The sequence below is a fragment of the Aythya marila genome (genome assembly GCF_965140915.1).
Source record: "Aythya marila genome assembly, chromosome: 9".
NCBI lineage: Eukaryota > Metazoa > Chordata > Aves > Anseriformes > Anatidae > Aythya > Aythya marila.
Window position 1 is genome coordinate 16,655,600 of NC_139050.1, and position 16,322 is coordinate 16,671,921.

A 16,322-nucleotide genomic window follows, 5' to 3' on the forward strand; every position below is an offset into this window, starting at 1 on the left:
TCTACTTCTGAGTAACTCAGTTTGTAATCAAATCATAAAAGTGATTGACACCAATTCTGAAAAATGTCGGTCAATATTCTACTTGAAAATCATCCATATTTGTATTTTTTTCTGCTTTGTTAGGGTAGAACAAGATTTCACTTTTCAAGGAAAATTGTACTTTTTCCTCAAATATATTCCTCACCTGGAACTATAGTAGCCTGGGTGGACAACCAACTTCCTACTTAAAACAACATTTTATTTTAAGAAATAATCACTGAATGCAATGGATTATTCCTTATGTGCTTCTTTTTGTCTTGACATAGAGAATGTTACTCATGTTCACCTGTGTGATCACAGGTACCAGAAGACTACCTCTATCGAGCAACATGTTCCTGCTGATGATGTGAATGGTCATACTGGCCAGCTTTTGCTTGGTGTTTAGTATTCTGTTACTCTTCATAATGGTGTCTTTTGAGATTGAGAAAAGCTGTTTTCATTCACAATTTCACATCTGTAATTATCTTTGCTAAAGAAAAGTTTTGCCCATATGCAGGGAGTCTTAGTACATTCTGCATTGTATAAATTATATGCAACTATCTTACAACTCAGAATTATTTATAATTTTTAAAGCTATCTGGCTAATTCTGGGATATTTCTCCAATACATAGATTGGTTTCCTCTAGCGTATCTACATTGTTTATATATAGGATTTTCTTTTATCTGTCATCTATTGTTATTACGCTATCACGTAGTATCACAGGGTGACTTTTTTTTTAATACACTTCAGGTCTGTTACAGAAACTGTTTTATATGCCAACTAGGAAGTTTTCATAACAGCATATGTCTAGTATAAGTAAGATTAAAAAAATAATAATAATTAAAAGCATTTGCAGATCTTCTTATGAAATAAATTTGCATGGTCCCAGTAGAGACTTGCCAGGTTACACAAGCTCAAAACCTAAAATGCAACAAGCTGCATGTAGCAGTCTTCTTGTCACTAGTGTGTAACGGATGAGCTGAACATACACATTTATGATTTCTAATCACACGCACAAATTAACTAAAACTTTGGCTTTACTCCTCATGTATTCATCACATATCTTGGAGTATTAATTCTGAATTTGCATTGCATTTACACTGAATTTTATAGCTCATTTTCATAATGGTAACAGAGGTCAGAATCTGGCTTTCAGCTTCATCCTTCAGCATATTATGAATATATACATCAAATTGTAAAGTGGAGATGATTTGAATACAGGACTACAGGATTTGATAAAATCAGTTGTGTTTTTGGCTTCCAGATGAAATGCATCTGTTTTCTTTTATAAATATTGATATTTTTTTCTCTTTGAACTTCTTTATTTTATTCCATGCTGTTCATATTCAAGCCTTTCTTCTTTCAAAAATGAAGGGCTACCATCTGTGGCTAATCTGCACTGTGACAAAATTACTTAATATGGCACCTGGTTTGGCTTTGGTAAGAAACAATACAAACATAAGTCATACCCCATGATCCTACCAGAATGAGCTGTGCTTGGGCTGTTTTCTTGTGTTTGTTTCTCTTCTTTCCTTAAGACACCTGGTTTCTGCATGTGCTTTAATTATTGAAAAATGGTTCTGTCTTGCGGTTCTGCATGAAAAACATTTTGTTTGAGATTAAGTCTGTTAATGTTGGGAGTCAGGTATTGCAGATAAGTCATGTATACTGTGTGTTCTTCATAATCATTCATTGACTGGTGCTGTACAAAATACTTATGCAGAAGCTTGAATTAGTGTTTAACCTATTCCAGGAAAGGTAAGACCAAGGAAAGGACATGGGAGAAAATGTTAAGGTTAAAATACCTCCTGAAAGCAAATCTTTTTCATCTGAGAAATTGATGGTAAAGAGGAGTTGCCTAGGAAGGGCATTGTCTGGAGAATAATGTCGGGTGCAGAGTGAGAAAGATACCTTTGGCAGTGCTGCTGACTGAGTCTCACTCTGTGGCTCTGGATTCATCATTGCCAAAAAAGGCCAAAATGGACCCCATTCTGCCCACTTTCATTATAAAAACTAGTCCAAACTGTCAGTTAAGACTTGAAAATTAAACTTTTCCTCATTTAAATGTATTCTGTTGTCCCTAAAAATAGTTTTAGAAGACTACATGTTTCTATATGTACCTGCAACAAGCAATTTTGCTTGTAAAAGCATGTGGCTAAAGTTTACAAATAACTTAAACAAAAAAAAATTGATTTAAGTTTTGTAACAGGGTAGGATTTTGTTCCTTAGCATCACTTGGTTTTGCTTTCCATAGCAGGAATATGTTGAGGAAAGAAGGCTGGTTAAGCTGGAACTCCTGCCAGAAGTAAAATGTGTGAAAGCTTGGCCTTGAAGCTACTGTGTACGGAGATAACGGTGAAGAAAATGTCTTTTTTTCCACTGACCAGAATATATGGCTTAATTGCACTAACGGTGCTCCTGATTTAATGAAGCCCTAGAGCTGCTTTGTAGAACCCAGCTGTGTTTGAGGTTTTTCCTTTTATTAAAGCTAATGCCCAAGTCAAGAACTAGAGCTTAGCAGAGCTTTTTGGGGTTAGGTTATGTAAAGATGTTTAACTGGGTAAATATCCTGAGACTGGGAAATGCCAGATAGCACCAAAGAGGAGAAACAGAAGTGAACAAGCAAACAAATGTTATCTTGTGAACTGTGCAAGGAGGTACTGAGGCTGAAGAGTTGTTTGCTTTGGTGGGCTGCCTGGAAGGAGCTGTGTAGTACACATTGCCCCAGACGGGGAATCGGAAGGGTAAAGGCACTTTGTGAGGGGCAGAAGAGCACTCTGCTTACGGAATAGGAGCATTGAAGCAAGTTAAAATGAAATGTTAGAATGGTTCTGCATTTCTTCCTGTTAATTAGAAAAGATCTTGGGACTCTCAGGGGCAGAAAGTGAGGAGGAGCAGAAAGTAGCATGTATGTAGCATGTTATGTTATGAATGTAGGTATGACTTTCCTCTTAAAAAAATAACAGGATAAGAAGATGAAAAGATGAGAGTCTGTGGCTACAGGCAGCCTGGATGTTAAATAGAATGATCAGTGTTTGTTGGTACTGTATTTAGATGACTTGTTTAAAACTAGACATTGAAAATGCAGAGGAAGAAAGGAGATCTCTGCCTGTGATGTGGTTGCACTCTTTCTTATCAGTGGTGCTGCCCGTGGTCAGGCAGGCTCCAAAAGGCAGGTGCAGTGAAGGACAAACCAGCCCTGAGAATCCCTCTGCTTTGCCTCGTTGAACCTGACGTAATATAAACCGTATCCAAGTTGCTTTCCCAGGAGCACCGAAAGCCTAAGAAAGCTGCCTGTATCCTGCATGGGTTCTAGAGGGGTGAACCTGGGTCTGAGCAGGAAAGCGAGTGCTGGACCAGAAGGCTGGCCATCGAGGTGCTCCTGCCCTCAGAGCTTGAGTATAGGGTCAGCATCCTTATCCAGGGCCTTTTCGTGTGGGGTAACTGCAAAGCCAAACCTTTATAAAGGCTGTGCTGCTCTCTAGCTGCCACCTTAAAACTAATTTGAGAATTAATAGGACGTTGTCCTGCTTGTTCTGATTGATTGTAAAAACCCTAATGTTTTTCCAATTGAATTGTCTTTAGTTTGAAATTTATAGAAGCTTTCACAATCTTACACTTACCAGAAAGGTTTATTTGTGTAGATGAGGGATATGTGTTTCATTACCAGTTGTGGATCCTTTATTTGGATTTTGGTTGGAGCACATTTTTCTTTTTATGGTGGCAAAGAACTAGTGGGTAAAAGACTTTGCAGAGGAGCAGAGGGCTTTTATATTCATCTATTTCCTCTTAGTAACCTGCTCTGTTTCTTATTGCTGTTCTTTGTGTCACGTTTTCATCTTCAAGGACTCAAGGTCATTTCTTTTGCTTTAGTGTGCTATGGCCACTTTCTTCCATGTTTCCTTTAATGGAGAAGGGTGCTGAGCAAGAAAGTGATTTGTGACTTCATTGCACACTCAGGTGCAAGCTTGTAGTTTTTGAAGTGGAAAACAATTTTGTTTAAACAAAAGTAAACTTTTAGTATTTATTTTATAATAATAATAATACAAATAAGTGAGGGGAAGACAGTTGAAGTGTATGTGATACTTTGAAAGACTTCTCCACTGTGTAAAATAAACTAATATGTGAGAAGTGCTGTCAAGACAACTTAATTTTGAAGTGCATGACCTGTTAATCAGCTATTGTGTGCAGGTCATTCATTGACTTAAACATAATATAAAATGCTTTCTGATGCACATGTAAGCTTATTTCACATCTGAGAGAGCAGTTCCTTGCATTACAAAGGATACCCATGAGGTTTGTGAAATCTAGCACGTTCAAGAATATGTCAGTTGGTTTAATTTAATATTCTCTATGGTATTGCATGCCTTTTGTCTACTAAATCCCTCAGTTTTAAACCTGACAATAGACGTGGATTATATAGCTCCCCTTGAAAGAGGCCAGGTTAGAAGAGGAGACTGGTTTTAAAGACGTAAGTGGTAATGAGAGATTTCTTACAAAGTAAGTAGTGAGGTCAATACAAAAGAAGACACAGAATATACTGTGAATGTGGCATGTGGTTGACATCAGAATGCATGATATGAAGCGCTTCCGTGCCAGAACTGCTGCTTCTTGGCTCACCTACAGTTAGCTCTAGCTAAAAAATACTTATTAAACCAGACAACTTTTATACTGTGTTGACATTTTGACTTGTGCAACAATGGTGCCTTCCTATGCCCTGTGTCACACTGCAGCAGAGAGCAAATATCCAGGCTTAAATTGAACTTACCCTAGGCAGAATCCCTGAGAAAAGGCATGCTGTTCCACATCCCTTTTGTCTGTACTAGAATGGATAGTATTTTCTTTACATAATTATAGTTGTTTATTTAGGTGTATATTAATATCAGCAGGCAGTCTGATAATGTTAGTATTAACAAGAGTGAATTGTAGCAAACTTGGATGCTGAATTACATGGTAGATCTCCACTGGAAAAGAATTACAGCTTTAAGGTAATACCATTTTTAAAGTCAATAAATGTCTTTAACAAGGTCTTCATCTTTCTTAGCGGGCTTCAGATAGTATTTTCTTCTACCTTCCCCCCCCCCTTAATTTTTAAATGCTCTCAGTGTAGGTAATACTTGGAGTATGAAAGTAAAGATAACATAACTAGATCATAACACAAGATGTTTTAACTTTTGAACTACTCTGAGGGAAAATAAATGAAAAATAAAGTCCTCTCCTTTTGTTTTAATCTGCGTTTCTGATCTGAAATGTAGGTTTTATAGGAAAAGAACTGCAGAACTTGAGTGAGGTAATTCACTATGAACCTCATTAATAGCACTCCTGATCTGATATTTGGACTCATCTGTTGTGATTTCTTTTTTTTTTTCCTGATCCAGGCTTCCACAATGTTAAGAGCATCAATAGCACCTGTGTAAGTATTTATTGAGGAGCTACAATTATATCTGTAAAGAGTAGGAGGAGGGGTTATTAAATTGAAGTGCGCTACCTGTGGTCTGCAAATGAGAATCAGCCTGTGTGCTTCCTCTGATCTCAGTGAACATTGCATGCAAATGTCCTCTGATCAGTATTCCTCTGCTGGGCAGGTTCAATAACATCCTAATTTCAGCAGGATGTTGCTAATCCAATAAATCTGCCACTCCACACCTGCGAGTTGGCTGCTTTATTTTCTTTGCTGTTTCCGCACAGTACGGTCCTATTGTTGTAGTTGGTTTGCTTCCCCCAAATCCAGGAAAAGGGGGAATGGGTAAAATGTTTTTTTGTGTGCTTCAAGATCAATTCTTTTGTGCTTAATTTAATATTTTTTTTTGCTTATAAATAGAATAGATATGGTGTGTCTGAGGAGGTTTTTAGTTGTTTTGAAGCACTTTTGATCCTTCCATTGTTTACGAGATAATTAAAGGGTCAACTATATATAGCATTAAAAATTGTTTTGAAAAGTAGCAGGATAGGAACAGAGGAGTAAAAATTGTTTTAGTGGAATTTAGTTAAATAATAAAATTAAAGCATTGAAAGCAACGTTACTATTTTTATTTTTACTAATTTTTATTTCTATTGCAGTGTTAAGACTCAAAATAGCAGGATAGTATTGGCACATGGAATGTGATCCTGTATTAAATCTTATGTGGACCAGCATGGTCCAGCCGGCAGCCTGTAAAAACCCATTCAGCTTTGCCTTGGAGAAGACTTTGCTGTGTTTGTGGGGGCTTAGAGGTGTAGTTGGAGCTGCAGCTTGTTACTCTGGCTGTTCATAACCGTGTGCTGAAAGCCACAAGTTGCTCTCCTTCAGCCCTTGTGGGCCACAGAGGGCAAAGACATCATTGAACTGATGGCTCTTCTATGCTGCTAAAACACTCAGATAAAATTTTCATAGTTTAACATCTCCAAATTGGGATGACAAATGAGCTGAAAATATAATAGAATATTAAAAAAAGAATAAGTCCAGGTTTTAAAAACTTGTTTCAAGCCTGTTGTTTTAACATGGTAATAAAAATAGCAAAGGTGTAAAAATGTGGAAGCCCTTCTCCTGCAGCAAACTTCCTGTTTTGGCTCTTGTCACCTCAGTAACATCAGCTGCACTGAATAAGGAGAGGGTTTTGATGAATGTCAAAATTCAGTGAGTTTCCCTTTTGCATTGTAGAAAGATGCAGGATGTGCCATTGTTGCCCTCTTTGGACTATGAGAAGCTGAAAAAAGATTTGATTACAGGGAGTGATCGTCTCAAAGCCTTCCTACTGCAAGCTCTGCGCTGGGTAAGTGGGATAGCCTCTGTACAAACCAATAGGTCCCTTCTGGAGGGGTCCAATCTTGTGGGCAAGCTGATTGAACTCTTCAACAGAACAGCATTATAGGCACCTTCTGTCTTTGTCAGTGAAGCTCGCTGATGCTCTTGAAATGATGAAGAAAGCCCAGGCAGTAGGTGTGTATTTGTAGCAGTGTCCTCCCTTTCTGAGGAAAGCCAGATAGAAATTCCTGAAATCTCCAGTGGAAGTTATTTCTGATGTGTTTTTGAGAAAATTGTTGCTCCTGGCAGCTCCTTTTTCCATGTTTTGCTCTGTTTCAGATTTATATAAATGCTACTGTATCAGAGAAATACCTGAATCTAATCACCAGTTTTCCTTCATAGTCAACGTATACTACAGGAGCCTGCAGTTCTAGTTAACTCAGATCATGTAATGGTATTTTGTGAAAAATTAAAGGTGACAACAGGAAGTTTCATTTTCCTGCCGAAAAGGAAGCTGACACTTTCAAAGTGACACGTGAAAAGTGATAATAGTGAAATTCTGGTCAAGCTTCAATATCCATTTTTCACATTAAAAAAAAAAAAAAAAAAAAAAAAAAGGCAAACAAAAACTGTTAGGTCTGACTGGTGGTTCCTCTAGCCCAGTATTCTGAGATCTTTTAGAAAAGCACCACATCTGTAGCTATTAGAGGGGCTTTTTAGCTTTATGGGAAGTCATGCTGTATCTCTCTTGTATGGACAGTGATGATAGCTTATGAGTAACAGCTCTGTGATGGATCGCTTAGCTGACATCAGGTCAGTTCATTTCATCTCATTCCCTTAGATCACTGAGGTTGAATTCCTTTCCTCTGTGAGAAGAGGATTAATTTTCAACTATGGGGTGTCTGCACCTTTTAAATCTTCAGTGGTCATCAATTCACATTACCATTCATTTATTTGACTGGATTATTTATTTATGTTTTTGTGTTGTGTTATTTTGTGTTTTTTTTTAGCGCTTGACAACATCATATCCTGGAGAACAAAGAGATACTGTCCTGCAGGCCTACATCAATAATGACCTCCTAGATTGCCACAGCAACTGTCAGGTCAGCTGGAATGGCTTTTCTCCAGCTTGTGTGCGATATTGCTGATTTGTTTCTATAAAGTGCTGATCAGAAAATATTATTGCTCTCTGGAGCGTGGGGGGGAAACACTAGTACTGCCAAAATTGTGTGATATGTTTAACTCCTTCGCCCCAGTCTTTAGATGTAGTTGGCAAAGCTCAGCGTTACAGGAGTTCTTGATTTAGATCATCTCAGCAAGTGCATACAGTCCTTGTAGCCAAGGGGAAGTTTGTCACCTCTCCTGGTTTTTGATGTCTGAGTTGAGCAGAAGCCTACTGAGCCCCCCACATAACAGTCAACTCTTGTTTACGAGATGCTCCGTCTCTTTTTGAGTCAGTATGTGTTGTTAGATAATACACTCATTTTCACTGCTCTAGGATAAGAGCAGAATTAGCACTTCAGTCTTAATACCTGCATGGAATGTCTGATTATGCACATGTTCAACAGTATTTTAGTGAGTTTAGAATGGATTGGTACCTTTCTTTAGAAGGGGGATTATCAGGCATGTTGATTTATTCACTGATGATCTAGTACTGTTGCTAACAAAAGGGAAATATTTTTTTCATTCATAAAGGTTAATTTTATGCATGGTTGATTTCCCCAGTTGTTAGAAGCTGTGGACCTGCCTGCTGCATTGTCATTGCAACAGTAACTTGTGCTATTAGAAAAGTTAAAGGATTAATAAATCAATGATCGCTTTTTTTTCTCCCTGAGAATTTCTGTAAGAGGAAAGTTATGCAAAGGTAATGCCAAAAGTAAAACAGATTAAAAATAGTTTGCAATGTGTTGTTCTTTGTAAGCTACTGAGCTGCTTTCCCACACTCCTAATTGTCAAACAACAGCATTCCTATTCGGATGACATTAATATTTAGCCAGTGACCAAGAAAACCTGTTAATTTAAGTTCACAAACAAAATGTTCTAATTTTAGTTTTTCTCTTTGCCAGTGCTGGTTAATTATAATTCTTATTCTACACCATGGAGTTTAATAGCATTATAACAGACAGAGCTGAGTGGCTGTGATCTGCTTATTTTCTGTCTCTCCCTTAGCCACACCCCCACACCAAAATTTAAAAAAGGAAGTGGAAAATTCTAAATCACAGTGACAATTTTTAAGATATCGGTATGCGGTTTATGCTTGTTTGCTCTGAAAATTTACTGAAGCTTTTAAAATGTTACAGAAGACTAGGTTTGTTTTTTTCCCTCTTTGGTGAGCTATTACTAACATTTGTTTTCTTTTTCAGAGAAATGTCCTTAAATTATTACAGTCTAAGAGCGAGGTAGTCAGACAGTACATGGCAAGGCTCATCAATGCTTTTGCTTCATTGGCAGAAGGTAAGAGATCCATGGTGAGGGGAGGAGGGTTGCAAATCATTTTCATATAATGCTGGCTCATAGGTACTTTAAAAAGTGCATGTCACCCCGTGTGGGAATTTAGAGTCTCATTGGCATACTTTTTCTAGGGCTTCACTGTCTTTTGTTACGTAGATTCAAAAGAGTTTTTCAGTGTCTGGAAAGTTTTCATTTTGACACTGTGTTTGCATCATTTCTGTTGTTTTTGATGATTTGTGGTCTGTGCAGGAGCCTAGCCAGTTGATGTCTTTATGTAGGCTTCAGTCTCTTTATGAAGGTCAAAAAATATATATATGGAGGGGCTGGAGGGGAAATTCCCCACTAGTTAAAGTGCGTATTGGCAAACCTGCTCCCAGACTGCATATCTCTGCCTGTCCCACATTAGCCATCAGGTCTGGTGTTTCTTCAGAAGCTAACTATTGCTAGGACCTGAAATCCCGTTGAAAGTCACTAACACCTAACTTTCCTGAACTCTTTGGACATCTCAGTTCTTTTCATAGAGTATGTAATAAACTGTAATAAATCAGAAAGCATGTTCTGAAAGAATAGTGGATTCTGTGTGGTACAAGCAGAGGTACTAACTAGGCAGGTAGGGACCTCTAATATGCCAAGTGGGTGGATTTGGTCTGCTAGACAACTCATTTGTTCAGGTTTGTTTGGGTTTTGGCACATTGTGGCTCCTCAGGAAAAAACTAAGGTCAATCCAACTTGCTCTTTCAAGGAGAAAAAACTTTTCTGTCATAAGTTGATATCTCAGCATCTGTTCTTTCATCGCTCTTTGCACCAGGTCGTCTCTACCTTTCTCAGAACCCACTGTTGCTGCGATTGCTGGAGGAGAGACTGAAAGCTGAGGACAAGGATTCCCTTACATGGGAGAATGTTCTGGGGGCTTTGCAGAAATTCAGCCTCAGGTGATGAAAGCACAGCACTCGGTGGTGACAGCAGGGGAGGAAATGCAGGCTAAGTTAAGCTCTGTTCAGGGAGGAAAGAAGAGTGCTTGATTTTCCCATAACAATCATCAGACCCTCTGATGACCGATGAAAGCGGTGTCATTTATAATGGAGGAGAATTCAGTTTTGCTGACTGAATTAACCTGATTTCCTACCAGCTGTCATGACTCAAGTGAACGTAAATCTCCTACCACAACTCTGTGCACTTCTCTATGTATTCTTTAACTGAACAACTGAAGTGAAAGTCTTAATGTAGAAAGTTCTGAAAATCCCACACAGGAGAAAAAAAAAAAGAGCTGTTTTACATTCCCATGCATAATGTTTTCATTATCCTTTCTGCAAACATTTTTCAGGGATTTCATTCTCATGCTGTTGATCCTCTTTCCTGGAGCTGTCTATACATGGGCTATTCTGTTTTTTCCTTTTGAATTACTGACTCAAATGAAATTTCATGCAAATGCAATAAAGTGCATGATATTGCTCTCATTTTAAAAGTAACTATGATCTAGGACCTCTGTTTTCACAGTATTTGGGAGGAATATTCAGCTCTGAATAGCTAACTAAATGTAAGGAGATAAATATATCTATCTCTTCTAAATTAAGACTGCAAGTTGTGTTATTTTGTTTGTTTGTTGTTGTTGTTTGTTTGGGCTTGTTGAAGAATAAGTGCTGCTCTTGAATTTGCCTCATTTAGATTTTCAGTAGATAAAGTATGTGGAAATGTACATAAGATTCTGCACTGCTTCCTCACGTAATACCTTACATATATTTGAGAAGAAATCTTCATACCCTACTGCTTGAAATCCTAAACCAGTCTTAGACAAAATGATTTTTCCATTTAAGCAGTGTTTGATAGAACAGTTGAGTTTGAATTTTGGGGTCAGGAGCATTTTTGTGAAATAAGCTACTGCAATTTTTGTTTTCAATCTGAAAAATAACAGTTCATTTTATAGGAGGTTAATGCCAGATACTTGACATGAGGGACTTTTAATATAGGGTCAGATGCTCCCTTGTTTTGCCTCAGTCCTTGGCACAGTCCTACCCTACGATCCAGGACCGAGGAAGTGTGTGTGAGTTTTCAGGGGTAATCTAAACCCCAAATACTAAGACCAAGGAAATAACTGTTTGATCTTTGGAGTTTAGACTTGCTGGCTGTAAGAAATAAAGTAATTAACAAATGATGTTCTTCAGTAAGACATTTTCCACCACTTCTAAGAGAAAAAAAAAATTCTACATGGGGTGTGTATGTTTGGTGTTGTTAAGTTAGGAAGTTCTGTGGCAGGAGTCAATCACAGTTGATCACCTGGCACTCGTCAGAGACAACTACAGTTTGAGGAAAAAATTTACAAATATAACAATCCCTAGAGAAAGTGCAAACAGATCTAAGCAAAGATTGCATCAGCCTAATCAGCAGTACAAAAATGCTATAGTGCTTTGTCAAACAGTAATTGTTTTATGGGTCTGTTATGTGTAGCTGTTTTTTTGTTTGCTTTTTTCTTATTTTAAACCAATTTGAAGCCAATGGAAAATGCAGTATTAGGTGGAATTAGCCTTAGAAAACAATGAAACTTACCCCAGCAATTTGCAGGTGTACACCCAACAGTATTTCAGTCTTCTAACCCTACAGGAATCTGCATCTACTTACCAGGCTTTGTTAATTCACTAGTTTGATTCTGCAAAATGAGCAGTTTATTTTTTTTGTTGGCGAGCTAGCGTATGGCAGGTAGATACAGTAGGTATTTAATGTGCTCGTATTCAATATAAATGTATTCAAAAGGTGTTTACCTTGTGGTTTGCTTTTTTGTGTGTATTGTTGTTTTTAATCCTAGGCGTGCACTGCAGTCAGCAATGATCAAAGATGGGCTCATTTTCTGGCTGGTTGATGTTCTGACAGATACAGATAGCCTGTCTGATTACACACTGGAGTATGCTGTTGCCTTGCTTATGAATCTGTGTCTGAGGAGTGCAGGTATCTAACTTCTGAATTACAATTTTATTCCAAGTGGATAGGGAAGATCCTGAAACCTTTTACTGTTATCCCTGGATTCTTTCAAGTAACTATATTTAGCAGCTGAGACTCAACCAACTAGTGACATTTGAGTGTCATAACCAGTATTTAATGAGCATATCTCTTTCCCAAGCATCCCAGACTATGGTGGTTGGCTTGACCAAAGTCCCAAGAACTAAGGAAGCAGTTAATCAATGAAACCCTCCAAGATTTGATTTTTTTTCGGATCAACATGTGAGGACTGCCGTTCCTACGTTCCAGGTCCACTTTTAGAAGGACACTTACTATTTAAGAGATCTGTTTATGTAAAAGAAAGTCAGAATTGACTTAATCACTAATGGCAAGGAGCTTAACCTTCACCATGTGAAATGAAATACTTGTGTGCTATACTTTACTGTGTAGAGATGTCCCCTGAGAAAATAAGGTTCCTGTCTTAAAAGACTTAAAAGAACCTTAAAGTAAGTTTCGTTTTAAAAAGGAAAGTAAGGCAAGGAAGAGAGCTTGGCATAAGAAAAATAATGCCTTTGTTTAACTTTGTTAAATCCCTTTGTGTTGCATCCTGTCCAAGATTGCGATTGTATAAAACTGGAAAACTCCACTAATTTCAGCTCAGTTATGAGCAGCATTTGGCAGGAACAGTATTGCTCTGTGTAAATTCATTCTATTTAGTACTGATTTTAAGAAATAATTAAGACACTTTCTCTGATCTGTTGTTTTTTTGGTGTTGTTTTTTTTTTTTCAAGCATATTTATTTTCACCCTTTGCAGGGAAGAAAATGTGTGCAAGGATTTCAAACCATGTGCTCAAAGTTCTCTCTGATCTTCTTGGCCATGAAAATCATGAGGTACTTGTACAGCAACTTAGGGTTAAGAAAAAGGTAAAAAGGAAAATTAAAGATGAAAAAGGCAAGAAAGGAAGAAACAGAAATAAATATATAAATTGGCTTTGTTTCCCTTGTTAGACTTTCAAGTAATTAAGTACCTCGAAAGTTTCCTAAAATTCACAATTCTGTGAATTTGATTTCATTGGACACAGATCTTTCTAGATGTAATTATGTCTTCCTTTAACACAGGTTGATAGCCAGAAGTGAAAGTCTTGTAGGTGCCCAGCTATCGTGTAATCCACATGCATTCTTGACTGCTGTTTCTGACACTGTTTAAATGTTATCTCAAGACCGAGAGGATTTGGTCTGACTACTTCATGAGCTGAGGTGCAAGCCATTATGTAAAACATTGGTACAAAAAACCAAATCTGCTGCTAATTTAAAGAACGTTACAAGAAAGCAGTACACCTGTGACGTTCAAGCCCAAATATGTTTTTGTCTGCCACTTTGTTTCACCTGCCTCTTTACTGCCTTGTGGTTCAAGCTTCTTTTCTGTCTCCAGACACACTTGTGCCATAGATGTTATATTAAACAACCTCAGAGGAAAGCGTTAAAGGTGATAGTTTATTTCTGCCTAATGTTTTCAAGACATCACTCTGATAAAATTTGTCTTTTATGTAAAGCATTGATTCAGCTCTCTCTGCAGAGGAGTACTTCTTTTAACCATTTGGTAGAACTGAAGGGAGGAGAAAAATGCAGACAAATATTTTTATGAAATTGAAATCAGAGAGAGGGAGAGTTTAGTGGGATACTCTTGATAGATAGATAGATCGATCGATCTTGATAGATCAATTCCTTGATGATTTGCAAGGTGGTTTGGGACATCCAGTAAAAACAAAATATAAACTGTGGGATCTCATGTTTATATCTAATAATTGGATCATCAAGAAGGTTTTTTTGGTTATCACTTAAGCTGGAAACAGTGAATGTTTCAATGAACTATTAGCTCCAGGTTTTATGAATTAATCAGAGGGCGTAGATCAGTTCTTTACTGGCATTGTTTTAATTAAGATGAATTTTGTCATATCTTTATTGAACTCTTTCAGTGTTTTTGTTTTTATGAATGGGAAAGTTAATACGATACATAGTAGTACAAAATAACATCCCAGTTCCTAGACTGAAATATTTAGAAAACACTGTGATACAGTTGAAGTCTGTGCCTTAGAAGGACCTTGAAATTTCTTTTAAAGGATGGATTCTTAGGACTTTGTACCAGTGCAACTGATGAAAGTTTTGTTATTGCAGTCAAAGGTACAGGGCAGCTCTCTTGGGTGCCAAGAGAACTTTCTGAGAAGCTGTGGAGTCCTTGTGTAAATACTAATCCCTTGTCTTTCCTTGTTTCCTCTGCTCACTGCCTAGCTCACTTGTTCGTTTTTCCAAAATACAGTCAGAGGATGACTGGATGTCTTAGTGCTCCAACAGTAACTGGCCGACACAACAGGTCACATAAGTGCTACTAAAAGTAGTTTGACATATCTGGTGGTTTTCACTAATCATATTACCAAGTTTTTTTTCCTCTGCTGAGGGACAGTAAATAGGCAGCTGACTGGGAGGATCTTTTACATTTCTTCAGGTTTTATCATCCTGCTTAAGGCTACAGTGCTTGAAACCTGTCTGTGTTTATGCTGACATGGTTTTGTCCCAGTTGTTTGTCCTTTCCTTTTTTTTGTAGTGCTAAGCAGAAAAATTAGGTTAGTTTCTGACTTTCTCCTTTCTCTCTCTCTTTTTTTTTTTTTTCTTTTTGGCCATGGGCTAGGTCAGTTTGCAAGAACACATTAACACATTTTCAAAAAAGGGGTGGGGACTATCAACACACAGCAGTACTGGTTTAGCTCAATCATGTCACAGTGTACTTGCATCCCCCCAGAAAATCACTGCTTACCAAGTGGGAATTTTTGCAAGTGTGTAGGCTACCCTGATTAAACTCTCTGAACATAGTTGGTTCTGTTCCTTCACTCTTAAATTTTGGTTATAGTCTACTTGGCTGAATGTCAGAGTTTTTCTTAGTGGTCTGACTACTGGCAAGTATTTCTTCCTCTTAGATACAACCATATGTGAATGGAGCACTGTATAGCATTCTCGCCATCCCTTCTGTCCGAGAAGAAGCCAGAGCAATGGTAAGAAGTTCTGCTTTGCTTAGCACAGAGATCACTTCATGCTCTGAAGATGACGTGTGTGGGTATCTGTTGAGTGGCGTGCAGCAGGTTTGTCATAGGCATAGCATTTTGAGAAGGGAATCCGCAGGAGCCCCTCCACCGTTGATATACAAACAGGTATAAATGTACGTCTTGAACATTTTTGCCATATTTGCTAGCCTTTTCCTAAAGGTGAAGCCCCAGCAGCATAAAGGATCCTTCTTAGTTTATAAATGAAAGATGTTATTTTAGAACAGTTGTCCATGTAGCATTTCATAGATTGGATGTGGCTCAGAAGATGCTTTCATCTGACCTGCTATTTATGGCCTTCCCTGAGTTAAGTAATTCTGCTCAAGTGAGCTAAGGGGATAAGTGTTCTTCTTGCTGCTCTTTTTTTTTTTTCCTGTCTGGTCTAGACATGGTTAGCTGGGGAGGGCGGGAGGAAGGTTTTCACAGAACTAGGAACTGATTCAGGTGAAAGCTAGTCTAATGGTAACAAAAGTGTTTTGACTTGGGGTTGATGAAGCTATTGAGAATGTGGAAGCAGCAGATCCATTAAAATTTGCTGCTCATCATGGATACTTCCATATCTAAATCTAGAAGCAATGCACACATCCCATTTCTTTGGCCTTTGGGAAGTGTATGGACAAAAAGGAATGTTTATTGCTGGACACAGTTTGTTTCACACTGCCAATATTCTTCCCAACAAAACAGTGATATTTTAGCTGACAGTGCTCTGTCAGTGTGGTCACGTGAAGCACTAACCTAGCAATGTTTTCCACTCCATCCAGGGAATGGAAGAAATTCTGCGCTGCTTTATCAAGGAAGGAAGTGCAGAGATGATCCGGCAGATTGAATTTATTATCAAGCAGCTCAATTCAGGTCAGAGGAACAAATGCAGCTATCTGAGCTGTACATCTTTCATAAAAGTCAGAAGAAGGCTCATTTTTTTTATTTGGCATTGAAACTCTTGTAGAACTACAGTAATGTGATGGGCTCAGAGAGGGTGAATAGTTAATGTCAGGATTTGATACGTTTTAAAACTGATTTTTGTGTTACATTTATAAAGAAGAAAGAAAAGGCTGTGTAGTTCCCAATCCTGAAGTTTTGGGACTGTAAACAGAATGCCTT

At 37.9% G+C, this 16,322-nt stretch overlaps 1 protein-coding gene across 1 annotated transcript in view; it reads left to right on the forward strand.

Moving 5' to 3' along the window:
• The window catches only part of ARMC9 (armadillo repeat containing 9), a 65,262-nt gene that overhangs the window by 23,058 nt on the left and 25,882 nt on the right, over nucleotides 1–16,322 (forward strand). Inside the window, 9 exon segments of the mRNA XM_082766737.1 lie at nucleotides 5,398–5,432; nucleotides 6,660–6,771; nucleotides 7,754–7,846; nucleotides 9,107–9,197; nucleotides 10,003–10,126; nucleotides 11,995–12,134; nucleotides 12,941–13,017; nucleotides 15,099–15,173; nucleotides 15,983–16,073. Of these exon segments, the coding sequence (XP_082622863.1) occupies nucleotides 5,398–5,432; nucleotides 6,660–6,771; nucleotides 7,754–7,846; nucleotides 9,107–9,197; nucleotides 10,003–10,126; nucleotides 11,995–12,134; nucleotides 12,941–13,017; nucleotides 15,099–15,173; nucleotides 15,983–16,073 (838 nt within the window).